The sequence below is a fragment of the Mesoplodon bidens genome (genome assembly GCF_964165515.1).
Source record: "Mesoplodon bidens genome assembly, chromosome: 7".
NCBI classification, from domain to species: Eukaryota; Metazoa; Chordata; class Mammalia; order Artiodactyla; family Ziphiidae; genus Mesoplodon; species Mesoplodon bidens.
Genome location: NC_138164.1, coordinates 57764328 through 57791848, shown reverse-complemented (window position 1 = coordinate 57791848; position 27521 = coordinate 57764328). Strand labels below are relative to the sequence as shown.

The 27521-nt window shown below is 43.2% G+C and overlaps 1 protein-coding gene and 1 pseudogene across 2 annotated transcripts; both read left to right on the top strand.

Annotated features, from left to right (window-relative positions):
- The first annotated feature begins 693 nt into the window (after positions 1-693).
- Positions 694-17717, top strand: LOC308620783 (olfactory receptor 52E5-like; annotated as a pseudogene). The gene is made up of 3 exons: positions 694-1669; positions 1832-1836; positions 16756-17717. The product of its transcript is annotated as an olfactory receptor 52E5-like (transcript).
- Positions 17718-19417: 1700 nt separating this feature from the next.
- Positions 19418-27484, top strand: LOC308621200 (uncharacterized protein C11orf42). Its single transcript, XM_081241458.1, has 3 exons — positions 19418-22777; positions 26222-27020; positions 27286-27484. Exons 1-3 carry the CDS (start codon positions 22706-22708, stop codon positions 27414-27416), a joined length of 1002 nt encoding a protein of 333 aa, XP_081097584.1. The 5' UTR covers positions 19418-22705; the 3' UTR covers positions 27417-27484.
- The last annotated feature ends 37 nt before the right edge of the window (positions 27485-27521 follow it).

Here is a 27521-nt window from a genome sequence, read left to right as displayed (position 1 = left end):
CTTTTTCTTAAAATTTTATTGACGTATAGTTGATTTACCATGTTGTGTTAATTTCTGCTGTACAGCAAAGTGACTCAGTTACACATATATATATTCTTTTTCATATTCTTTTCCATTATGGTTTATGACAGGATATTAAATATAGTTCTCCATGCTATATAGTAGGAACTTGTTGTTTCTTCATCCACATACCATCTTCTTAATTTTCAGGACTATTTTGCAAGAATGTATCATTCCCCTAAACCATCCACCTCAATCTAAGTCCTGTGATTTTACACACACACACACACACACACACACACACACACACACACACACACCATCTTGTTTAGGCTTTACATCATGATTAACAGATATAATTAATAAATATTTGTTATTTTATAGCCATATGTAGGTTCTTCCTTAGAGACTGAAGGGAAAAAAGACATAAGAAGTGAAGTGCAGAATTACTGTTTTTGGAAAATTTCTACATGGTTTTCTATGTAGGTGAGGCAAATACTTTGAAGTGAGAGTGTCTTTTTAACTCTGGCTCATATTCACTCTCTAGGTCTCCTCTGCTGTACTATGGAATTAAAGAATAGATTTTCTATTCCTCCAGAAACTAGGCAACATGCTCTGAAAGAGGTTATGTTCTCTCGCTGGAAGCAAGAAAACTCCTGCAAAAAAATGCGTCTATAACCAATTCCCACAGATATGCTGTGCCCCAACAATATACAGTTCCATCCTTCTTCCTTCCTTCTGATAGGGATTCCAGGGCTGCAAAATGTGAACATCTGGATTGGCTCCCCCTTCTTTGCAGTGTATCTAATAACCCTTGTGGGAAATGTCACCATCCTGTTTGTGATCCAGACTGAACGCAGCCTCCACCAGCCTATGTTTTACTTCCTGGCCATGTTGGCCTTCACTGACCTTGGCCTGTCTACAGCCACCATCCCCAAGATGCTGGGTGTTTTCTGGTTCAATCTCAGGGAGATTGTGTTTGGCGCTTGCATCACACAGATGTACACAATCCATATATGCACTGGCCTGGAGTCTGCGGTGCTGACAGTCATGGCCATAGACCGATACATGGCCATCTGCAACCTCCTGAGATATGGCATGATTCTCACCAATAAGGTAATAGCCGTCCTGGGTGTAATCATCATAGTCCGGACTTTGGTGTTTGTGTCTCCTTTTAGAGTCCTTATCCTAAGCCTTCCTTTCTGTGATGCCCAGATCATCCCCCACACCTATGGTGAACCCCTGGGTTTGGCAAAGTTGGCTTGTGCCAGTATTAAGGTCAGTGTTACCTATGGCTTGATTGCTTTTTCCATGGGATATATTGACCTTTCTGTGATTGGATTTTCCTATGTCCAAATCCTCAGAGCAGGCTTCTACCTCCCGTCCTGGGATGCCCGCCTCAAGGCACTCAGGACATTTGGATTCCATGTCTGCTTAATGTTGGCCTTCTACCTGCCAGCACTCTTCTCCTTCATGACACACTGCTTTGGCCACATATTCCTCATTATATCCACATACTCTGGCCAATCTATATGTGGTTTTTTCCCCCTGCCCTTAACCCTGTAATCTATGGGGTCAGGACAAAGCAGATAAGACAGCAGGCACTTAGGATGCTTAACCCTAAAAGCTCTTGATATTTAACCCCAAGAGGATCTTCCATGATCATTCAGTGGAATGATAAGATCAAAACAGAAGTAAAACACTGGAATATTTTTGTTAAAATCCTCTACGTGTAATCCTCTACTACATTTTCCTCATTAGTCATAATGTACACCACATTAGAAGGCAGAGCTCAAAGATTCCAGAATAATCACTCTATTTTATGCCACAGGAAAAGTACAACAAAAATTCTCACATTTAGGGCTTCCCTGGTGGCGCAGTGGTTGAGAGTCTGCCTGCCGATGCAGGGGACACAGGTTCGTGCCCTGGTCCGGGAGGATCCCACGTGCCGCGGAGCAGCTGGGCCCGTGAGCCATGGCCACTGGGCCTGCGCGTCCGGGGCCTGCGCGTCCGGAGCCTGTGCTCCGCAACGGGAGAGGCCACAACAGTGAGAAGCCCGCATACCGCAAAAAAAAAAAAAAAAAAAAATTCTCACATTTAAACCCCACTGATACTACAAAATTCCTAAGGTGAGAAAAAGGTTTGAAAAAGTGGCCCCAGTAACTACCTTAAATACTTTTCTTTCTCATGGGGATTCTCTTCATTCACATGTCAGAAGCTGAAGTTCATGACTATAAAAATGATGAATTTCATGAAAACCAAGCAGGATATAGTGGGAAGAGAAACGCACAATGAGTCATGAGATACAGGTTTAAATTCAGGCTCTGGCCTTGACTGGAAGATGTACGTGAGAATGTCACTTAGAGCTCTTTGAGCTTCAGTATCCTTACCAATAAAATAACTAAAAAAAACCTGTTGTGAAAATCTTTGCAGCTTCTGAAACGTAAAAAGGTTTGACAACAAACAAACACATGTATTTCTAGTGTGGTTGTTACTTCTGGTGCATGTAGATTTAACTTACTAAATCCAATCCTACTATACAGTCACTGGTATGAAGTGAGGTCTCCAGCTCCAGATGACCCCATTGCTTGGGGGTCTTTAGGGACTCAGCCCTTAACTTGGTCAGAGCGTTTCATTTAGAAAACTATAAAGCCTGAAGAGTTAAGAGGGCTTTCTCTGGGCTTGAGGACTCAGTGAAACCTCACGCCCTGTGGTTCTGGTTAGGGTAAGCTTCAGGGCAGAATGAAACAGAATGATTGCTGACATAATATAAAGTCATTCTCATTTGAGTATGTCAACTAGATAGGATAATTGATTTCTTTGGGTATTCTAGGAGCTGCAAAAACTTGAAGTTGGCTTCTAATTGGAAATGGGACCCTGGCTGAAATTTAAGGTAGAATGAGCAAGGAATATACAGAGAATAGGGCTAAAGTAATAGTAATGTAAACTAAGAGAGGAAGTGAACTGAAAAAAATGATACTTTGGGGCTTCCCTGGTGGCGCAGTGGTTGAGAGTCTGCCTGACGATGCAGGGGACATGGGTTCATGCCCCTGTCCCGGAAGATCCCACATGCTGCGGAGCGGCTGGGCCCGTGAGCCATGGCCGCTGAGCCTGCGCATCCGGAGCCTGTGCTCCGCAACGGGAGAGGCCACAGCAGTGAGAGGCCCGCGTACCACAAAAAAAAAAAAAAGTCCTATAAGCACAGTCTTGGTTGGCTAGATTTAGTATTAATTAATGCATTTGAAATTAGTAGACTGTAGATGTTTTGTCAATTTAACTGAGAAAATCTGTTAAGAGTCACTTTGCTATTATAGTCTGACTGTGGTCCAACTATACTGGAAGAAGGTGTATTAAGAACAAAAGAAGGGGAAGGTGGGACCTACCACCTCACTCCCTGGTTTGCAGGTTTGTTGAATTTGCATGAGAAATTTGCATGAGCAACACAGATTCTTTTGAGAAAAAAGATCTGAAACCACTGAACAGTATTCAGGAACAGAGCAGATTTAAATCCAGACCCAGTAACAAGAGAGAGCAACAGGTTACCTGGGAATTAAATATCTAGAGGAAAAAGAAATCTATCCTGGTGACCAATGCTCAAAACAAAGACCTAAATATTGTTGAGGAAATAAAACTGTGTATTCCACATATCATAAAGTAGAGTTTGGGAGCCTCTTGGTACATAGTCATCTGATACGCTTCAGATATATTCTAAGCATATGGGTGTTAACGATGGGAGCTGTGACCTCAGAGGCCTAGTGTGGGACATCAAGACTGGCAGTCAGGGGGTCTAAACAGCAGGGCATTACTGCCAGGAGTAAATAAATGCTTCATTGTTGGCAACTCAACAGTGCCTCCTCGTGGCTATTAACCAGAATAACAATACTGAAGTGATTCCAGTTAACTTCTGCTTGGTGTTTGAAAGGAAACTGACAACTTTGAAATCAGAAAACTCCTGGGATCTCCAACGCTAGCGGAGGGTCCGGGGATAGCTTAAAAAAGAAAATAGTGTACTTCATGATCATAAGGCACGTGGGGATTTTAATGATTAATTTAAAAAATAAAAGATATATAACAGTTTATACTCTGATTTTCTTTTCTCCATTGACATTGAAGAGTCAACATCAAATCAATGACATGAGTCAAGTATTCATAAGGATAGAGTATATCTCAGTATTTTATAAGATGTTACATTAGCAATGTTTGACTAAGGACTATATATAATAGTAACATTTCTTCATTTCTTCATTTTTCAACCAAAAATTAGTTATCGAGTGCTTTATGTGTGATTAGCATGGTAGTGGTTAGCATAGGTAGTTACCAAGAAGTAAACTACTTTCAAAGAGATTATGTTCAAAATAGCCCATGAATTATCATTATTCCCAATCTTGCCGATTAGGCAATTGAGCAAAAAGATAAATTACTAATGATCATTTAATTAATAGTGACCAGAGTCAAGAGTGAGACATTAGGCACATTTGCTACATAAATCTATTTTTCCTATTACATTTTCAAGGAGTGAGCTGCATAGTTAGACTTCAACTGGATAGTTTTGTAGTTTTCTGAAGTTTTTCAGGCTCCAGATTGTGAATAACAAAGGCAGAGCCCTACACAACCCAACATATATTGAATTATTCAATGCAAGTAAAGTTAGTTTCTACCACAAAGATATCACAGTAACGATGTAATAAAAGTTGACTTCTCATCCACATACCATTCCAATGAATGTGGGCTTTGTTTCACATCCGCATTTAGAGACCCATGTTTCTTTCATTAGTTGGCTCCTTCATGTTCTTGTCCCTTACAGATTCTGCCACTGGTTCTTCTGAATCTGTCAGGCAAGTGAAGGAAGAGAATGTGCAAGATTTTGTAGGAGGATGTAGGGGCTGAATCTGGGAGAGATTTACATCATTTTCTCTATCATTCCGTTGGCCAGAAACTTCACATAAATCTAGCTGGAGAGACCAGGTGACTAAATATTTATTTCTTAAGAGAAATTACATGAGAGACCCTCACATATAAAACATACGTAACCGGGGCTTCCCTGGTGGTGCAGTGGTTGAGAGTCTGCCTGCCGATGCAGGGGACACGGGTTCGTGCCCCGGTCCGGGAAGATCCCACATGCCGCAGAGCGGGGCCTGTGAGCCATGGCTGCTGAGCCTGCGTGTCCGGAGCCTGTGCTCCACAACAGGAGAGGCCACAACAGTGAGAGGCCCGCGAACCCAAAAAAAAAAAAAAAAGTGCTAATTGTCGGGTGCTTTTACACTACACTGTGATTCTAGCACATGGAATTGACCTAATACTAATATATCAGAAACCTGTTAGGTATTTGAGGGGGTTCATTGCCAAAGAAACATGAGCTTGGCTTTTAAAGAAAGCTTTTGATAAAGAATTGAAATAGTTATTGATTCTAATATTTTATAAGCAGGAAACAGGCTGCAAATATGGTACCTGCAAAAGAAGTCACATGCTCCAATGCCTGCTTCATTTAATGTCATTGGGGACATTGAAGAAGGCACAACCGCCTAAAAGCAGAACAAGGGGATATAGAAAACAATGGCCAGGAGACATTGTCCCAGAGAACAAAACCAGTGTCTAGTCAGGGATCTTCCCCAACTGTCAGGAGATTAAAATGTTGTGTTGCCTGCCCCCAAAGTATTCCAGCATTACTATTGAAAAGTTCCTGCTAAATGTATTCCATGCTTCACTTTCAACTGGGACTCTTAATGGTTGGTACCCAGTTTCTGCTCCACCATTAAATATGCAGTGGGAGAAGGAGAATGATTGGTCCAAGAGGAAGCACATCAGGATGGAGATGACCACACACTCCCGGAGATCTTGGACTCTGTGCTGCATACAGTGACTACATGAGAGTTTGGGTAGTCTCACTTGGGAAGAGGTTATGAACGTTTTACATGTGAGAGTCTCTCTTATGTCATTTCTCTTAAGAAATAAATATTTAGTCACCTGGCCTCTCCTCTAGGCAGCTAGATTTATGTGAGGATTCTGGTCAATGGAATGATAGAGAAAACGATGTAGATCTTTCCCAGATTGGCCCCTGAAACATCCCACAAGATCCTGCACTTTCTCTCCATTCGTCGTGTGACAGCCAGATTCCAAAGGACCTGTGGAGGTCTCAGAGGGTAATGTGGAATACCCACATATGATAGAAGCATGGGTCCCTAAATGTTGACGTGAAGCAAAGCCCGCATGCACTGAAATCAGGATGTGGATGAGAAGTAAACGTATACTGTGCTAAGTTCCTGTGATATTTTTATTGTAGTAACTAACTTTACGTGTATTTACTAATTCAATATATGATGGGTTTTGATGTGCACTGCCTTTGCTATCTATAATCTGGACCATGAAAAACTTCAGAAAACTACAAATCTATCTAATAGAAGTCAAAAAGTGTAGCTCAATCCCTAGACAATATAATAGGAAAAGTAGATTTCGTAGCAAATATGCCTAATTTATCTCTCTTCATCCTTGTCCCTGTTAGTTGAATGACCACTAGAATTTTATCTTTTTACTCAGTTGCCTAGCCTGCAAAATTGGGAATAATGATAATTCGTGGGCTATTTTGACCATAATCTCTCTGAAAGTAGTTTACCTCTTGGTAACATCTATGCTAATCACTACTGTGCTAATCACACGTAAAGCACTCAATAACTAAATTTTGGTTGCGCAGATGAAGAAATAAATAAATGTTGTTATTACATCAGTCCTTAGCAAAATACTGCTAATATAACATCTTATTAACTATAAGAATACAATATACCCTTGTGAATACCTGATTCATGCTATTGATTTGACATTGTTTTTAAATGTCACTGAAAAAAAGGAAAACAGGAAAAAAAAAAGGAAACCAGAGAATAAATTATATCCCTTTTATCTTTTAAATTAACCATTCAGCTCCCCACATGCTTATGAGCAGGAAGTACAGTATTTTCTTCTTGAAGCTACTCACTACCACTCCCCCTGAGTGTTGGAACGCCTGTTTTTCAGAGTTGTCAGTCCCCTTTCAGAAACAAGCGGAGGTTGAGAACTAAAGTATTGCTATTCCTACTTATAGCCACAGGGCGGCAATATTGACATGTCAGCAACGAAGCGTTTCTCTACGCCTTGCAGTAACGTCATCCTGTTTATAGACTCCCTGGCTACACAGCCTTGAGGTTCCATAGTCCGCCTCTGAGGTCACAGCTCTCATCCTTAACACCCGTATGCTTAGAATATATCGCGAAGCACAGTAGAGTATCAGATGACTATGTACTAAGAGGCCCCCAAACTCCACTGTGGAAAACGTAGTTTTGTTCCCTCAGCAATATTTTGGTGTTTGTTATGGGCATTGGTCACCAGCATAGACTCCCTTTTTCCTCCAGATAATTTAATTCCTGGGAACTTGTTGCTCTCTCTTGCCACTGCATCTTGATTTAAATCTGCTCTGATCCTGGATAGCAGTGTTCAGTGGTTTCAGATCTTCTTTCTCAAAAGGGTCTGTGTTCCTCATGCAAATGTGACTAACCTGCAAACCCGGGGAGTAAAGTAAGTGGCCTTAGTAGGTCACTTCTCCCCCCTTCTCATGTTCTTAGTGCACCCCTTCCAGGACAGTTGGATCACAGTCAGCCTACTGTAGCACCGTGATTCTTCACAGATCTCAGTTAAACTGAGAAAACATCTGTATCCCAGCATTTTATTTATTTTATTTTTTCTTTCAGTTTTATTGAGATATAATTGACCTACAGCACTTATAAGTTTAAGTTATACGTATGTTGTGAAATGACTACCACAAGAGTTTCGTTACTATCCAACATCTCATATAGGTACCAAAAAGACGAAAAAGAAAAATGCTTTTTTCCTGTGATGAGAATTTTTAGGATCTACTCTCTTAGCAACTTTCAAATATACCTTACAGCAGCGTTAATTATAGTCATCATGCTGGACATTGCATCTTTGATACTTATTTATAACTGGAAGTTTGTACATTTATACTCCACCAACTTAAAATGCCTTCAGTTTATGCTACTTCATTCTATCCACTCAAGACAGTGTTCAAAGATCTCTACTAAGTATGTTTTTTAACGCTATGGGAACTTCACAGCAGAGTTGTGTCTGCCCTTCAAGACTGGGCTCTTTGAGTTATCCTGTTCCTCCATCCCCTTTATCTACATGTAGATTCACCCCAAAGCCTATCTTAGGACCACTGTGTCCCATTCCTTGAACCACCTGCACTGGGCTTGACAATTCTGTGAGAACCTGTGGTCCTCTTAACTTCTCTCCTTACAACCACAGCAGAGAGCCACCCTTATGTACATGGCATATCTGTTTGTGCCCTGCTTCTATGAAACTAGAGATGCACTGTAGACACTGTCAACTCTTGACTTAGTCACTTCAGTCTTGTAAGTAAGGGGATGTTCACTGAGCCCCTGGATGTGCAAAAATTGTGCTAGTTACTGTGAGGAATGACAACTGGTGTGTTGGTCCCTACATCCTTACAAATCCCTACAACAAGTTGGTAGTATCTATCCCCATGTGCTCCAGTTTGAGTCAAGCTTCTCATAATTATGTCAGCTGTTTGCATTGATCTAGAGAAGCCTAGCTGAGGAATTAAGACCTGAATTTTGTCCAACTAACAGACTCTTATTTGAGTTCTTTCTGGGTTTGCAGCTGGGAAAGCATAACAAAGGTAGAGAAAGCACTCCTACAGACCAACAGAGTAGACCAGATGTTTGAAAATATTCCTTGACAATACGTACCATGTTCCTATGAATTATATTCTTTCTGTTAGATCTTTTTTAAAACTCATTTTTTATAATCATCCACAGAAGGCTCTTATGAAAATTAAATGTTATCATGAACAAACACTGGTATATTGCAAGTGTTCAAAATATTTGAGCTTTTAATTTCATGATTATTACTATAATTATTATCAATATATAAGGACATTGAGATTATTAGTGTCATTAGGCAAGTGGTGTTGAAGTTGGCCCTCCTGTCCTCTGAGGGACAATAGGAGACGGTGGTGCATAAAATTCTTCCGGCAACCATGAGATGGAGACAATTCCTATTAAAGAATTCCTTTTTAAAAAAATGATAGGGCTTCCCTGGTGGCACAGTGGTTGAGAATCTGCCTGCTAATGCAGGGGACACGGGTTCGAGCCCTGGGCTGGGAGGGTCCCACATGCCGCGGAGCAACTAGGCCCGTGAGCCACAACTACTGAGCCCGCGCGTCTGGAGCCTGTGCTCCGCAACAAGAGAGGCCACGATAGTGAGAGGCCCGCGCACCGCGATGAAGAGTGGCCCCTGCTTGCCACAACTAGAGAAAGCCCTCGCACAGAAACGAAGACCCAACACAGCAAAAATAAATTAATTAATTAATAAACTCCTACCCCCAACATCTTGAAAAATAAAATAAATAATAAATAAATAAATAAATAATTTTAAAAGAGTATTCAGAAACTTTTAAAAAAATAGAATGTCTTTAAAAAAAAGAAAAAAATAGGTGTTTCTATAGAGAGTCTCCTTCTGTGTATTTAAAGCTCCCTCTGGGAGGAGCTGGAAGAAGTTGCTGTTGCAGGTGGCGCTGCATTAGGAAGACCAGATATCGTCTTGTGCTACTGATCATTGATACGTTCAGGAGAACCTGAGGCCCAGGAGAGTTATTATTATTTGTCAGGAGAGAAAAGAGAAGGGAGACACTGGAATTCCTGTAACGACTAGGAGTGTGGCTGAGAGGGTTTTGATGCTCCAGCTGGATGTCAGGTGTGAGCCTCTGAGATGGGGTAGCTGAGTTCAGGACATTGGACCACCAGAGACCTCCCAGCCCCACATAATATCAATCAGCGAGAACTCTCCCAGAGATTTCCATCTCAACGCTAAGACCCAGCTCCACTCAAACACCAGCAAACTCCAGTGCTGGACACCTGATGCCAAACAACTAGCAAGACAGGAACACAATCCCACCCATTAGCAGAGAGGCTGCCTAAAATCATAATAAGTTCACAGACATCCCAAAACACACCACAGGATGTGGTCCTGCCCACCAGAAAGACAAGATCCAGCCTCATCCACCAGAACACAGGCAGCAGTCCCCTCCACCAGGAAGCCTACACAACCCACTGAACCAACCTTAACAACTGGGGACAGACACCGAAAACAATGGGAACTACAAACCTGCAGCCTGCAAAATGGAGACCCCAAACACAGTAAGTTAAGCAAAATGAGAAGACAGAGAAACACACAGCAGATGAAGGAGCAAGGTAAAAAGCCACCAGAACAAACAAATGAAGAGGAAATAGGCAGTCTACCTGAAAAAATATTCAGAGTAATGATAGTAAAGATGATACAAAATCTTAGAAATAGAATAGAGACAATACAAGAAATGTTTAACAAGGACCTAGAAAAACTAAAGAGCAAACAAACAATGATGAACAACAATAACAACTATATATATATATGTATATATATATATATATATATATATTATACAAACATTCATCAAAAAAGCAGGAGTGGCTATATCAATAGCAGATGAAGTAGACTACAAAGCAAAAAAAATTGCTAGTGACAAAGAGACACATTACATAATAATAAAAGCATCAATTCGCCAGGAAGATATATCCTAAGCATGTATACACCAAACAACAAAGCCTCAAAACACATTAAGCATAAACTGAACTAACTGAAAAGAAAAATAGACAAATCACAATTATAATTCAGTACTTCAAAACCCCCTCAGTGTTGAAGTTCTTCTGTCTCTGCAACTGATAGAACTACTAGATAGAAAATGAACAAGGATATAGGAGAACTGACCAACATAATCAACCAACAGGATCTGGTTGACATATATTGAAGACCACCTAACAACAAGTGACCATACATCTTTTTAAATCAAGCACCCATGGACAATTACCAAGATAGACCTTATTAGGAACTATAAAACAAACCTAAGCAATTTTTTTCCAGTTTTATTGAGAAATAACTGATATACATGACTGTATAAGTTTAAGGCATACAGCATGATGATTTGATTTACATATATTGTGAAATGAGTACCAAATAGGTTTGGCTAATATCCATCTTCTCATACAGATACAATAAAAAGAAAAGAAAGGAAAAAATTTTTCTCCTTGTGATAAGAACTCATAGGATTTTCTCTCTTAACAACTTTCCTATATCATACAGCAATATTCGCTATAGTCATCATGTTTTACATTACATCCCTAGTAATAATTTATCTTATAACTGAAAGTTTGTACCTTTTGACCACCTTTCTCCAATTTCTCCTCCCTCCACCCTCTTCCTCAGGTAACCAAAAGTCTAATCTCTTTTCCTATGAGTTTAGGGGTTTTTCCTTTCTTCATCTTCTTTTTTTTTTTTTTAGATTCCACATATTTAAATGAGATCATACAGTCTTTGCCTTTCTCTGTCTGTGTTATTTTACTTAGCATAATGCCATCAAAGTCTAACCATGTTGTCACAAATGGTAGGATTTCCTCATATATATACCACAACTTCTTTATCCATCAATAGACATTTAGGTTACTTCCCTGTGTTGGCTACTGTAAATAATGCTGCTATGAACATGGGGTTGCAGATATCTTTTGGAGTTAGTGTTTTCATTTCCTTTGGGTATACACTTGACCCATGAACAATGCAGGTAATAGGGCCACAGACCCCCCAAACCCCAAACAGTCGAAAATCCACATAAACTTTACATTTGGCCCTCCATATCCATGGATTCAGCCAACTGTGGATTATGTAGTACTGTAGCATGTATTTACTGAAAAAAAATTCACGTATAAGTGTACCCATGCAGTTCAAATCCATGTTGCTCAAGAGTAATCTGTTTCCCAGAAGTGGAATTGCTGGATCATATGGTAGTTCTATTTTTAATCTTTTGCGGATCCTTCATACTACTTCCCATAGTAGCTGTATCAATTTATAGTCCCACCAGTGGTGCACACATGTTCTCCTTTTCTCCACATCCATGCTGGCATTTGTATTCTCTTGTCTTTTAATGATGGCCATTCTAGCAGGCATGAAGTGATAGCTCATTCTGGTTTTAATTTGCATTTCCCTAATTACTAGTGATGTTGAACATCTTTTCATGTACTTATGGGCCTTTCACACATATTCTTTGAAGAAATGTCTATTCAGGTCCTTTGCCCATTTTTTTATTGGGTTATTTGGTTTTATGCTATTGGGTTGTATGAGTTCTTTATGTATTTTGGATATTAGCCCCTTATCAGATACATGGCTTGCAAAGATTTTTTTCCCATTCCATAGATTGTCTTTTCATTTTGTTGATGGTTTCTTTTGCTGTGCAGAACTTTTTAGTTTGATGTAGTTCTACTTGTTTATTTTTTATTTTGTTGCCTGTGCTTTAGGTGTCATATCCAAAGAAAAATATTACCAAGATCTATGCCAAGAAACTTTATTTCTATGTTTTCTTCTAGGAGTTCCATAATTTCGGGTTCATTCACTGAAGTTTTTAATCTATTTTGAGCTAATTTTTGTGAGTGGTGTAAGATATGGATCCAGTTTCATTCTTTTACATGTGAATATCCAATTATCCCAGCACTATTTATTGAAAAGACTCTCTTTTCTCCATCAAGTATTCTTGGCTCCCTTGTCAAATATTAGTTGACTGTGTATGCTTGTGTTTATTCCTGGGCTCTCAGTTCTGTTCCATTGGTCTATTTGTCTGTTTTTCTTCCAGTACCATACTGTTTTGATAACTGTGGCTTTAGAGTATAGCTTATGTTCTTCTTTCTCATGATTTCTTTGGCTATTCATGGTCTTTTGTGGTTCCGTATAAATTTTAGGAGTACCTTTTTCTACTACAGTGAAAAAAATACTATTGGAATCTTGATAGGGATTGCATTTGAATCTATAGATGGTTTTTGGTAGTAGTGACATTTTAACAAAATTAATTCTTCCAGTCCATTAACACAAGATACCCTTCCCACTTACCTGTGTCTTGTTCGATTTCTTTCATCAATGTATTATAGCTTTCAGAATAGAGATCTTTCGTCTCCTTAGCTACATTTATTCCTAATTATTTTATTGTTTTTGATTCTATTGTAAATGATTTGGAATCATTTATTTCTTTTTCAGAAAATTTGTCATTAGTGTATAAAAATGCTACTGAATTTTGCATGTTAATTTTGTATCCTGTAACCTTATTGAATTCATTGATTAGATCTAATAGTCTTTTGATTGAGTCTTCAGGATTTTCTATATATAAAACTATGTCACCTAAAAATAGAGGCCATTTTACTTCTTCCTTTCCAATTCAGATACCTATTTATTTCTTTTTCTTGCCTGATTGCTCTAGTTAGGACTTCTAGTGATATGTGGGGGTGGTTTTTTTTGTTATTTGTTTTGTTTTGTTTTTTAGCCACACCACTCAGCATGTGGGATCTTAGTTCCCTGACCAGGGATCAAACCCGCACCGCCTGCATTGGAAGTGCGGAGTCTTAACCACTGGACCACCAGGGAAGTCCTCTAGTACTGTGTTAAATAGGAGTGCTGAGAGTGGGCACCACTGTCTTGTTCCTGATCTTAGAGGAAAAACTTTCAACCTTTCCCCACTGAGTATGAAGTTAGATGTGGGCTTATCGTATATGGCCTTTTTTATGTTGAGATATGTTCCTTCTATGCCTAATTTGTTGAGTTTTTATCATGAATAGATGTTGAGTTTTGTCATATGCTTTGTTTGCATCTATTGAGATGATCATGTGATTCTTTTTTTCATTCTATTAACATGATGTATCACATTGATTGATTTGTGTATGTTAAACCATCCTTGCATCCCAGGGATAAATCCCACTTGATCATGGTTTATGATACTTTTAATGTATTGTTAAATTTGTTGCTAATATTTTGCTGAGGATTTTTGCACTTACGTGCATCAGGGATATTGACCTGTAATTCTTTTTTTTTTTAAATATCTTTGTCTGTTTTTGATATCAGGGTGATGCTGGCCTCATAGAATGAGTTCAGAAGCATTCCTTACCTTGCAGTATTTTGGAATAGTTTGAGAATAGTTTGAATTTGGTTTGCCGTATTTCATTGAGAATTTTTGCATCTGTATTTATCAGGGATATTGGCCTGTAGTTTTCTTTTCTAGCAGTGTCCTTTTCTGGTTTTGTTATCAGGAGAATACTGGCCTTGTAAAATGAGTTTGGGAGTGTTCCCTCCTCTTCAATTTTTTTCAAAGAAACTCAAACACTTTGAGTTTCAAAGAAACTCAAATTCAAGCTCTTTTTTCAAAGAGCTTGAGAAGGCTGGAGGTTAATTCTTTAAATATTTGGTAAAATTTTACCAGTGAAGCCATCCGGTCCTGGACTTTTCTTCATTGGGAGAATTTGATTACTGATTCAATCTCCTTACTAGTCATTGGTCTATTCAGATTTTCTACTTTTTTCTGATTCAGTCTTGAACTGTAAATTGTATGTTTCTAAGAATTTTTCCATTTCTTCTAGGTTGTACAGTTAGTTGGTGTACAGTCATTCACAGTAGCATCTTATGATCCTTCGAATTTCTGTGATATCCATTCTAATGTCTCCTTTTTATTTATAATTTTGTTGATTTGGTCTCTTTCTCTTTTTTCCTTGGTTAGTCTAGCTAAGGATTTATTAATTTTGTTTATCGTTTTAAAGAATCAACTCTTAGTTTGGTTAATATTTTCTATCATTTTCCTGTTCTCTATTTCATTTATTTCTGCTCTAATCTTTATTATTTCCTTTCTTCTGCTAACTTTGGGCTCAGTTTCTTCTTGCCTACATTCCTTAAGGCGTAGGGTGAGGTTGTTTATTTGGGAATCTTTCTTGCTTCTTAATGTAGGCATTTATTGCTGTAACATTCACCCTTAGAACTGCTTTTACTCATCCCACAGGTTATATTCTAACCACTTAACATGTGTAAAATGGTACTACCATTTTTATTAGGTTCTCATCCTTTTTTAAATGTGTCACTGATGAAGTTATTAATGTTGTGCCCCTACTCTCATTTTTCCCATAGGCCCTGTGGTTTCATTATATTATCTCACATAGTGTGGTGATTTTTAGAATATGTCTCATTATAGCAGAAAGAATTTTACTCAGTGGACATGTGGATGATGGTGAATAACTCTTTTTCATTTCCATGGATACTGAAGGCTTCTGAAACTGTAGGAGCCCCTGTTAGCAAATGCTGTTTGCGTGGCTGTTTGGGCCAGCAATTTTGTCCCACAATTAAGAGCAATAAATATTTATTTATAGACAACTAACTACCAGGCATTGTGATAAGCAGTGGTAATACTGAGGCTAATAAGCACTGCCTGTAACTCTTTCAGTCTAGTGGGGGAGAGAGAGACAAGTAATTACAACAGAGGGGAATTGATGCTATTAAAGAATAAAGAAAGCAAGGTCTTCTCTCCAGACTTCAGGAAGTCAGCAAAGACCTCCCAGAGGAAGTGTTCCTCTAACCCAGATCTTTCCACCGCCAAATGTCAGTCTCTTTCCTTGTTGCCCCCATCTCTGCCTCCTTACTCTACTTCCTGAGTTACCCAGGCTAGCAGAGGCAGAACAGGGAAGAGTTAATGTGGCCCAGGTGGGAGGGGTAAGGGTCCTGAGGGAAGTGGGTGAAAGGGCCCCACAGGCATTTGTCAAGGTGAAGAGAAGCTGCAAACACACGGTGCTTAGGCTCTTTCCCCAGTCAAGTCTTCTGCTGGTGCTTTCTTCCTCTTTCATTTATCCATCCAACCTTCATTAAGTTTCTGCCATGGGCTAGATTCTGGGAGGAATCGGTTCTACTCATCCTGCCTCCTCCAACACCAGAGATGATTCTTCCTCTTCTGGCTGCTACTCTGGGTTGAGTGCCATCTCCTCCCCTTCTGTCACCTGTTCTGCCTCTGGCACCCCAGGAATGAAACTCGAGGGTAACTCCCTTCTGGTTCGTGAAGAAGGAAAGAAGACAGAGAAGTTCCTTTTTTTTGCTGCCATCTCTTTCTCCATTGCTTCCCAGGCCCAGCATCAACTCTCCAGCCCACGTTCAAGTTCACTACTTCAGCATCAAGTTAAGAATAAAATACGCATCCCACACCCCAAAAACCCACCAGGTTTTCTCTGTCACATCAGCCTTCACTCCAGGTCCCATCTGCCTCCTCCTCCTGTTTCTCCCTTTCTCTCTACTCTCCTTCTTTCTTCTTGTGGGGTTGGTGCCCAGAATGTTAAAGCTGGCAACACTTAAGATCATTGTGCTCACCCCCACTGTAGAGCTGAGGAAGCTGAGGCCCAGGAGTTCTGCTTAAGGATACACAGTCAGGGACAAAACCAGCCTGAGGCCTGATCCCCACCCAGCACTGGCCTTCTCCCCATCTACAAGACTGAAATTGACTCTACTTGGACCCTTAGGAAGAAAAACACTCATCCCCGCTCCACTCTCAGCTGAGCTCCAAATGGAGGGCTCCAGCTATACTAGCCACTGCAGCAGTGACACCACACTTCACTACCACTGTCTCTCATTACTCTCCCTGCAATACTCATGGACTTTCAGGAACAAGGATTCTCCCATCCTAGCTAGGGTTGTGACCTGGATTATCCATCCAAAACCCCAATCAAAGGTTATAACACTGCAATCCTCCCAGCCCTGCACCACTCCTACACATACCTGGATGGATCTATGCCACTGCCACACCCCCCACATCTCTCCCTTTGTCCTTCCCCTATCAGGAGTGATGCCCCCATGAGCCCTAAAGCTTTGACTCCACAGGATGGCAGAAGCTCCACAGTCCAACTCCACCTTCTTATGACCAACCTTCTTCATACTGACTGGAATTCCAGAGTTAGGGGTTGCCGAGGCCTGGCTGACACTGGTCTTTGGGCCCATGTATCTGCTTTCCCTGCTGGGCAATAGAGCACTGCTGGCAGTGGTGGAGATAGACTCCACACTGCACAAGCCCATGTTTCTGCTCCTGGCCACGCTGGCAGCCACAGACCTGGGTTTAACCACATCTATAGCTCCAGGGCTGTTGGCTGTGCTGTGGCTTGGGCCCCAGCCTGTGCCATACATTGCCTGCCTGGTCCAGATGTTCTTTGTTCATGCGCTGATGGCCGTGGAATCTGGTGTACTGTTGGCCATGGCCTGTGATCGTGCTGTGGCAGTAGAGCGTCCACTGCACTACCCCATCCTAGTCACCAGAGCCCGTGTGGGCTATGCAGCCCTGGCACTGGCACTGAAAGCTGTAGCAGTTGTGCCTTTCCCTCTGCTGGTTGCACGATTTGGGCACTTCTGAGCCAAGACCACAGACCACGCCTACTGTGCACACTTGGCGGTGGTGGAGCTGGTCGGGGTAACACTCGGGCCAGCAACTTGTATGGGCTGGTGCTTTCATTGGCCGTGTCAGGTGTATAGATATTCTAGGCATCACAGGCTCTTATGGGCTCATTGCCCACGCTGTGCTGCGGCTGCCTACCCGGGAAGCCCATGCCAAGGCCTTTGGTACACGGAGTTCCCACATCTGTGTCATTCTGGCCTTCTACGTGCCTGGTCTCCTCTCATACCTCACGCGCCTCTTTGGTCGTCACACCATCCCAAAGCCCATGCACATCCTTCTTCCTAACAACTATTTGCTGCTACCATCTGCCCTCAACCCGCTCATCTACGGGGCCCGCACCAAGCAGATCAGTGACCAGCTCCTAGAAACCTTCTCATTCAGAAAAAGCCAGTTCTAGTAGGGAGTGAAAACAACGGAGGCTGGGGGTGGAAGTGGGGGGACATTCAGAGGAGCCTGGGGTCTGGAGGTATGGATTATGTCATCTTTGTCCCATGGTCTGCCTGTGACTGTGATAATCACTCAACAGGTACTTGCTGTGAAGGCTCTACTGTGGGTACCACTGGCATATGTAGACTGGCCTAGTCATGCGTTCTGCCTGGGAGGAGGCAGGAGACAGGCTACCACATGTTACCATGCAGAGAAAATAAGAAAAGGACCCAGGGAATTATCATGGGATCACAGTACACACGATTTAACCTAAAGAAAACTACCCTCCGTCTCCTCCCCCTACTCTGCCCCATCATTTTAACCTAAGTCTGTCCCTGTTCCCACACAAAAGCTCCTCTACAGATCCTGGACCCAGGAGCCTGGGAAGACTGACACTGCCTCTGGAGGCAAGTGCTTGGGTACCTGTCTGGGATCACAGCCTTCTATGCCTGGAGCCAGATGCTGTTTTCAGTCGGTCCTTAGGGAAGAAGCTAAACAGGCTTATTCCCCACCTTCTGAGAATCTGGGTAATGTGCCCCTGAGTCCCAAATTTGTCCAAGACCCTGATCCTTAAGACATATTCAGTTCAGAGAATCTTCTTGGTCTCATGCATAATCACTATTACCCCTACCCTCACTGTGCTGCCAAAGTCTCGGGAGTTAATGGCTACAACGTCTCTCCCTGGGCCTGCAGCTTCAGGGGCCAGGGGTCCAACTGAAAGAAATTTTGATATCCCAGAAAATCGTTGTATTTAATATTTCACCTGTTTGCCTGAGGTCAAGTCTTTACGGTCTCTTACCAGTCTGCCCTTTTGTGCATCCTGAGCCAGAATGTAGAATTCTCAAATAAAATCCTCATCAAATAGAACCCTCATTTGTTCTGGCCAACATCACGAGTAGCACACGATGCTGGTGCAATATGATGAAACAGGAATATTTCACACTGCTGTGGCTTCCAGAGAACAGAGATATTAAACAGGAAGTGTCGTGGTATTGCCCAACATGGGAATCACTTTCTGCTCAAAGACTCCACACTGCAAGGACATTGCACAAAATAATCTTTCATGCCAGCATAAAATCCAGAATGAGAATATTCTCAGACAAAAGGCAGGGAGTCACTGTTATGAGGTCAGAGAAAGCTATGGGCTGCACAGGCAGACCCAGGCTCTCTGGGAAAATGATCATAACCGTGCGTATTAGAGTTAGCCAGTAAGACCTGAAGCCCAGTACAATCTGGACCACTCAGACGGCTAGACCAAGCACCATGGGGTATCACACAGGAGGGCTGCAGATCCGAAAAAGCAAGTGATGCCATCTCCAGAGCCACATGGGGCCTCACCAGGTCCTCATTAACAAGGAACTAAAGAGATAGCCCAGGAGCTCGGTGTGATTTTCAGAGGTGTTAATGCTGAAGCCAAGTGGATGAGGAGGAAATCTACAGTCCTCCTCAACCCAAGTGTGGGCTCAGTCATTCTCAAGGCTAATCTTTTTCATGAAGCTCTAAGTTAAAAAGCCCTCCAGGCAATGATTTTACAGATAATTGTGACAAAATTCTAATCCTAATGGGTGATGAGTCTTTAAGATGTACACATCATTCTCTTAGAGATTCCTCCTCATTAAATCTATCCTGACAAAATAGATGTGAACAAAGATGTATGCAGTAAGATATTTATTACAACATTATTATAAAGAAATATAAAGAAATGCGTGACAGTCATGTGTCACACATACACACACACACCATTTTTTGTCTTTCACCTCTGGTACGTGAAAAGGGAAATCATGTGCAGCCGATGTTCAAAAGCAGTGAGTTCTGCCTCCCTCCCACCACAGGAAGCCTCTCTGCTAAGGCACCTTCACTCCATGGTTGTGCACAACTCCCAAGGCAGCTGAGTCCAAAGCTGTACATTGTTCACTGCTAAGCCAAAAGTCCACCCCCGCAGACATTTATCTTTTGTTTTGGATTGAGATCGCATACATACCTTAGCATGCAGTGTGTTCAGAAGGCTTTTCCGGTACTCTTACTCCTCACTACCACCCGAGAACAATTATAAGCCCATAATCCCTTACCTATAATTACAAAATAAAACATCTCTGAAGAAACAAGTTTTTTCATAACTTTGACCCCAAATCTGGCCTGACCCGTTATGATCATATTTGTACTATTTTTCTCACTTAGTGTGAATATTCATACATTTAGCTACAGAAATATTGATGGGTTTGATGACAGGGCACAGCCCTCAATCTCACTGGGGTATTCCTTTATATATCATAAAGGCACAATATTCCCTTTCTAAAATCTGAAAAATTCTGAATTCCAAAACACATCCGTCCCAAAAGGTTTCGAATAAGCGATGAGGGACCTGTAGGATTATCCCTGTAGCCTGAGAGAAGTGAAGAGACTTGTTAGGGCTCTTGATCACTCTGAGGGCTTTGCTATCCAAACTATTCTCTACTGCCCTGGAGGCTCTTGCAGACAGCAGCATGTTCTCTGGATAACAGCCCCTACCTGTTTGTTTCCCTCGTGCTCTCCACTCTGGTCGCTCTTCAGATATGCTGGTAAGCTGTGCCTTTTTTCCCAGGGAGACCCCAGAACGTGCTACCATGGTGGCAAAACCCATGAAGAGGATATGGCCCAAAGAGCTCAGGCCTTGGGCTCATCAGCTCCACCTAGAACTCAGCTGTCATGTGCTTTCCTTCATCAACTTTCAGTCTCAGACTCTGTGAGCTGAAAGGAAAGACAGACTTACTTATAGGGAGCCTAGAGAATCATGGTATTCAGACCACAAAAGACAGAAAACAGAGGTATGGGCTTCTGGTCGAGGAGTTCAACAGTACCCAATTTCCCCTCCGAGCTCCCTCTATGAACAAAAATCTGAAAGAGAGCCTCATCTGATTTCACCAACAGCTCATCATCCTTGCACCCCTATTTCAACCACCCCCTTCTCATTGTGGACCCCCTTCAGGATACAGATGTGCATCACTCTCTGCCTCTGTCTCTCAACAGCTCTCAACGTCTCTGTCCCTCTGCATCTGTCTCCTTGCACTGTTGGTCAGTTTTGCCCCAAGTCTGTGTCTCTTGTCCTTGTCTCTGTCTACCTCACTCAGAATTCCTTTCTGAGGGAACAGAGGTGTCAGTTGTACTCTACCAGGTGACCTCTCCTTGTCAACAATAACAAAAAATGTGTTAAAGGGGCAGTAGGAGGAAGAGACTTGGTTTCACCTAACAGGAAGCTTGGGGTTTCCAGTTTGGTCTGTTGTGGCTCTTCTCTCATCCTGCCCATTTCCTTGTCACCACATCACATTGTACTTCCACCTGGCACACACCCCTCCCACCACACTCAGGCGAGCAGGAGGAACGTGTTGATCTCTCCCTTCACCAAAAGGAACTACTGGTTAATGGTTAAAGCTGGAATCAGGCAGACGCAGATCTGAATCCCAGATCCTCCATTAACTCACTGTATGCCTTGCACTAATGTATTTAACCTCTCTGAGCCTGTTAATTCACTTGTAAAATGGGGAAATGATAGTTCCTACTTCAAGAAGTTACTAAAAGGATTAACTAAGCTAATGCATTCAAAGCGTTTGGAATAGCCCCTAACACATTCAATTTCAACAAATATTTGAATATTAATTCCTCTCCTGGAGCACAGGCCCATGCTCACTTGCCAAACCTTTGCTCAAAGACCTGATACCCAAACTCTCAGCTCTCTAGGAAGACCGGCCCTCCCTCTCCTGGGGCCAGTCACCTCTCCTTTAAGAAACTTTTCTTGGTAACACTCTCTCCCACCACGGTAGGACCCTTCCCAGTGCTCCATACTCAAGTCACCTCAGACAATGGCCCACTTTGTGGGATAACTCTACATGCTGGGCAAGGATAGGGGAGGATGCTCCCCACACACAAGGAGACTTTGTGGGCACACAGGAGTGTAGTGGGAAAGCAGCTACTAGAAGGACTCTCTAGAGTGGTTCTTCTCCAAGGAAAAACCACTCTTCTTCTCCAGCAAAACACCTGGTTGAGATCTCTGGATGGAGACACAAGTGAAAACCACACACAGATTAGGGCCATAAAGGAAGAGTACCCACTAGATACAAAGCAGCCTTGGAAAGGAAGTAGAGGATGAAGACAAATTTCCTTATATTTAGCTGCGTAATTTTGGCTTCCTGAAAGTTCTCTCCAGTTACTAAGGCAACATTATCCCAACTCGATTCTTATCCTCCACATTGTCACCACTCAGCATGGCATCCTCCTACACACACCTGGTTCTCACTGCAATTGTAACCCACTCATTAATAATGCGTTTCAACCTAGGCTGCACATGAGAATTGCCTGCAGAGCTTTTAGAAATCCTGATGCCCAGGCATACTCCAGACCAATTAAACCAGAATTTCTGGGAGTAGGATCCAAGTACCAGTAATTTTTAAAGCTTCCAGGTAATTCCAAAGTATGGCCGAGGTTGAGCGCCACTGCTTTGGTCTCAGTTTAAGTCCTGATCTATGCTTCTCCCATGTCCTTCAGGACCCCAGTTCAACCTCACAAATAAGTCATCTGCAACTGACAAGATAGCATAGCAAATTGCTTTAAGGAGGAAAGGTCTGATACTGTTTCCTTAAAGAACTCAGACCAAGAACTACACACACACACACACACACACACACACACACACAAACATACACACACATAAAGACATATACAAACACACCCTAATGGATACCTGCATCTACCTCTCCTAAAGCAGGAGAATGAATAGGTGACTAAAGAGTATGGACTCAGGTGGTGGGTACAGTGAGGCTATGAAAGTGACTGCCCTCTCCCCACCCAAGGCCCCAACACCCAGCAGGGCCTCTATGACCTCATGCTGTAGTAGGTCAGAGTTCAGGGCGTGGGGCCTCACCTCCATGGGCAGCTTGGGGTTTCTGCAGCAGCTACTGCCCTGCCTAACCTCTCCCACACTCCATCATGTTGGTCGGTACCCCTCACTTGCTGACACTGGATGAAGCTGATGCTACCTGGACCCTCATCAAAGATAAGGTAGGTAAAGAGGGCTAAAGAGGAAGTAACAAACTGTGACCTACGTGGGTCTGAGCAGTTTATAAGTTGGAAGGAGTTGGAAGCCTAAAGACAATAATAACTAACATTTACTCGGTGCTGGCTTATGTGTGAGGCACTGCATTAAGTGCTTTGCACAGTGTCCAATTTAATTACAATTGCAAAAACAGTAAGAAAGGTTCCTTGAAAGACAATGGATAGGGAGCTATGAGAGCAGAAAAGAGAAGTGCTAAGTCAGGGGTAGACTTAGGAGGTCAGGAAGGCTTCCTGGAGTGAGTACATTCTAGCTTGGCATATAGGAGTTATTCACATGGAGGGAAGAGGAATACCTGGCACATAAAGGGTGCTTAATAAACACCTAATGAGCAAGGGGCCGGGGGGGGGGGCGGGGTGTGAGTGAACAGTGTACTAGATAAAGGCAGAATATATGCAAAAGCCAAGAGAGAAAGAAAGAAAAATGTAAATTAGTGAACTACAAATAGTCCTCTAGAACAGGGTTCAAAGAATTAGTGGTGAAAATGAGGAAGAAGAGGTATAGGGGCTGATGGTGAAAGGCCTTTTACGTTCTCTAAAGAACCTGAACTTTACCTTTGACCTCTTCACAGATATTCCCTCCAGCTTAACTTCCACAGAATGAGAAATTTGGGTTTTGAGCCAAATATACAGATTTCCAGGAGCAGGCAGGTCTCAGCTCTGAGTTGCTGGTGTCCAGAAAACCCCACAAAATCTAGATGGACACTAATTTCTGATATTAGAGAATTTAGGGATCAGGTTCCAGTCAGGCTATCTGAAGGAGAGTGAATTTAAAGCATTTGCAGAAAGCAGCCCACCAAGTTTAAAACAATCATCTCAAAGCAGTGCCTACCAAACTCAAAGCAGCCTTAATGGCACGTAGCTCCCATTTGCCATGGAGTAGCAGCTCACCACAAAGTTCAGCTTCCCAAGGAAGCAGAAAGAGAAGAGCCAAGGTCCTCCCAAGAATGAGAGCAACTAGTTTCAGCAGCGTTAGAGGTTGGTCCTGGACTAGATCAATCAGAATTAGGGGGAAGAAAATGGGGTCTTTAACTATTACAAAGCTACACCATCTCTGAGTATCAGAAAAACTCCCTGTCCTATTTAAATGGAAAATTGCCAGGAAAGTCAGGGTAGGGACATTCAGGATAAATCACTGGTAGTATGTGACAAGTTCAAGAAGTAGGACACCTTTGAGTAACCCGGTTTCCTCCTCCAGAACAGCTGATTTACTGGGCACTTTGTAGAAAAACAGAATGTGGTTCAAGGGCTCCCTATTCAGAATTCAAACCAGCCAAGGTAGCTCCAGGAAGATCATCTTCCACCATCACTTTCCTGGGCTGCCCCGGGGAGAGTTGAATTTGCAGGCCTCTAAGTCCTCAGAACTTCTACCCAGAAGTGCAGTGGAAGCAGGTAGTGGTCTCAGATGGTGACTGCCAAGAACACATTCACCTTAGCATAGAGTCGAGTGCTTTCTTTTTCCTGCTTTAGGATAACCACTAGGGCCCTCAGGGTAAGAATAAGGGCCTAATAAACTTCCACAGCAAATTCATGTCTATATTCTGAAACAGAGTTTCCAGCTTAAGCACCTTTTAGCAGAAATTTAGACCGTAATAAACATCACACTCCTGTTAGAGGGACCTCTCCTGGAGACACTCCAATTCGTCTCATTTTTACAGAATCCTAGGCACCAAAGGAGCAGCTAGGCTGGGATTCTGAGATTATATTTGATGGTTATGCTTGCCCGGTCACGAGGCAGATCATTCTATACAAAAATGCTAACCCACCATTGCTCGGCTCTCACCCCTGGAAACCCAACTGTTCTTCAGACCTGTGCCCCCACCCAAAAGTTAAATATCCCATATCTTAGTGAAACAAAGGAGAAGGAATGATAGGAAATTCTTCCATGCAGATCAACAAACAGCACCAGTTATTTCCTTGGCTAGGTGACAAGACAGTAGTGACAAGCTATCTCAGCTTGTGTAAAGTCCAGACACAACGAGCTATGCCCCCCCACTCTTACGCTGGCGGGCAGCACTTCCAAAACAGCTTTACATAGCAAAAAGCAGATCAACCTTAAGGGACCATTGGTGAATTCTCCAAGAAGGCCAGTAAAGTGGGCAGTGCCCTCAGCAGGGGCACAGACATATGGGATTGGGGGTCTGGCGGAGGGAAGTAGAGCATACAGCAGTTTAAGAATAGGACTCTAACATGAAAGGGGCCCAAAGAGCAAACTGTGTATGCTCCTTAGCAGAACCCAGAGCCAGAAGTCTCAGCCAACAGTATCGTGGATGAGTCAAGATCATATCTAAGTACAATTCCTGGAGAGGATCTTACAGGGCTTCCCAGCTGGTCATGAAATTAAATTTTCCAGAACTGGGTTACCAAGCACAAAAAGGCCAGAAGGACAAAACCAAGAGGAACTGTAATCTGTGAAAGCCTACTGGAACTAGCATTACAAAGAGGAGGCCTCAAATCCCTAAAAGAACTATCCTCTGCATCTCGGGCAGAAGGTGTATATAAGATGTTGTAGACACGGTGTGGACTTCCAAACCTATTTCTGTGTAACCACTCTCAGTTAATGACCTCACCCATCTAACCCTAATCCTTGAGGATGCCTTTTCCCACACCCCTTAAGTGACCAAGTTCTACTAATTCTATAACCTAAATACCTTCCCCCATTATTTTAGTTCAGGGCCTCACCCCATCTTGCCTGGAATTTTACAATACTCTTAACTGACTTTTTCTATCTCTTTATTTTATGCCTTCCTATTCAAAATTAACTTTCTAAAATGCCTATCTGAATTATGCCCCTCCTAACCAGAGCCCTTCAAGTGGCTTCCCATTGTCCTCAGGATAAAAGTCCCATCAGAATAAAAGTCCCATCACTTAGCACACACACAAGGCCTTGAATAATCAAGCTCCTGTGTGCTTGTCCCTCTCCATACCCTACACTTAAGTAATAGGAAATTATACTTTCCTGACTATGCCCCTCTTAGTTTGTAAGTTCAAGTTTTTTCACTGGCTGTTCCCTCTGCCTGGATTGACCATTCTCCTACCTGGCTAATTCCTTCAAAGTTAAAGCATTACCACCTAGAAACTATCCTTGATCCTCTTCTATCAAAGACAAAGGCTGTTAAATCACATCTCATCTGTTCCACAGCTTGCTCTCTGAGCTATACCAGGACAAGAACAAAGTCTCATTTTTTAATGCATTCCCAGTATCTAGCAGAGTCTGGCACATAGTAGACATTCAGGTTTTGCTAGAGGGGAGAACTGGGAGACAAGCAGGAAGCACAACAGTTTGAGCACAGTGTGGAGTGACAGTGGGAGGGTCAAGCTAGAGTAGGCTACCAGGTAACTCCTAACTCTGACCCTAACTCAGTCCCTGACCTATAAACTGGCCACCTGCAGGTTACAGAGGAGCGCTTTGGGCCCAATGTAGTGGCAGTACCTTTCCTGTCAGATGCAGCCTGCTTTGACCTACTGGGTGTGCTAGTGAAACAGTCCCGCCCAGCCCACACCCGCCTGGCTCTGCCAGGTCGGCAGGGCCGGCGGGCACTACAACCAGTGGGGCCACTACCGAACCTCCTGGAGCAGGCAGGCTCTGAAGGTGCCTTTGCCCACTGCACTAGAGAATACTCACCAAATGGCCGGGCAGAGATAGCCTATGAAGAAATGCGACTATTGGATGGGCAGCCCTGCCGGATCCGCTTACATATGGGTGGCCTGCGCAAGAAGGTGGCCTTCCTGCTGCTGCCACCAGGGCAGGTGACCTTACAGCAGACTCTTCCCTGGCTCCAAAGCACCCACAGCATCTACGTCATCTACCAGGTCTTCTCCTGTTCCTGGCTACAGCTGGGGCTGCTGCCTACAGCCCGTGAGCCCCAGCTGCTCTGGTTACAGCGGTCACTGCCTATTGCCTTCTCCTGCCTCAAGTTTTCACTGCAACCCAAGGGAGTGCTGGGACCACAGAAGCCTCTGATCAAAGACCCACTGCCCCGTAGGGCCAGTTGGGTCAGACCCAACCTCAGCATCATGCCACCTCCGGTGCCCACGTCAGCCCCTGCTGATGTCCCCAAAGCTGCTGACGTGCCCGCACCTGGCCCAGCCCCACCTTCCCCACCTCCCCAGGAAGGGCCAGAGGGCAGACCACCCAGATTCTCCTACAAGGGCCGAAACCCCTTCCGAAGGGGGCCCCAGATGCTGTCAGGTACTGCTAGGGGAAATGAAGGTGAGAGGGATGGGGTAAGGTGGAGGGAAAGGGCGTGGGGTGTAGAGCCCAGGAGTGTGTGGGGCACCCATAACTCCACACTGGACCCTGGGGAGGGGGGTGGAGTGAGGGAGCCAGGGGAGGGCGAGATGGAAGCGTGGTCCTGGTGAGGGGGTGGGTACAGCACAGAAGACCAGAGGGAGGGACCAGGGCGGCAGAAAGACAAGGGCATGAGTCAAGCTGTGGCTATCCCCAACCCTGGCAGAGAACTGGCTCTTCAGCCCCCGAAGCCCCACACCAGGAGCCCAGAGAGGGGGCCCCGGGGACCCCGAGCGGCACTCCATGTCCCTGCCCCTGCTGCAGGGTCTGTCTTCGGAGTTCGACAGCGACGAATGAAGCTGAGGCGAAAAATGCGGGGGGCCAGGCCCCCAAGATCTGACATAGGGGTAGTGGTCCCCAATAAACATCAGCTGCTGCTCCCCCAAACCATCCTGGGCCCAT

Bases quoted from the DNA above. Each gene is read 5' to 3' on its own strand.
- LOC308621200 (XM_081241458.1), top strand. From the start codon at position 22,706: ATGTTGGTCGGTACCCCTCACTTGCTGACACTGGATGAAGCTGATGCT. The intron at 22,778-26,221 runs GTAGGTAAAGAG...GGCCACCTGCAG, and splicing joins GGACCCTCATCAAAGATAAG to GTTACAGAGGAGCGCTTTGG. The intron at 27,021-27,285 runs GTACTGCTAGGG...CAACCCTGGCAG, and splicing joins GGGGCCCCAGATGCTGTCAG to AGAACTGGCTCTTCAGCCCC.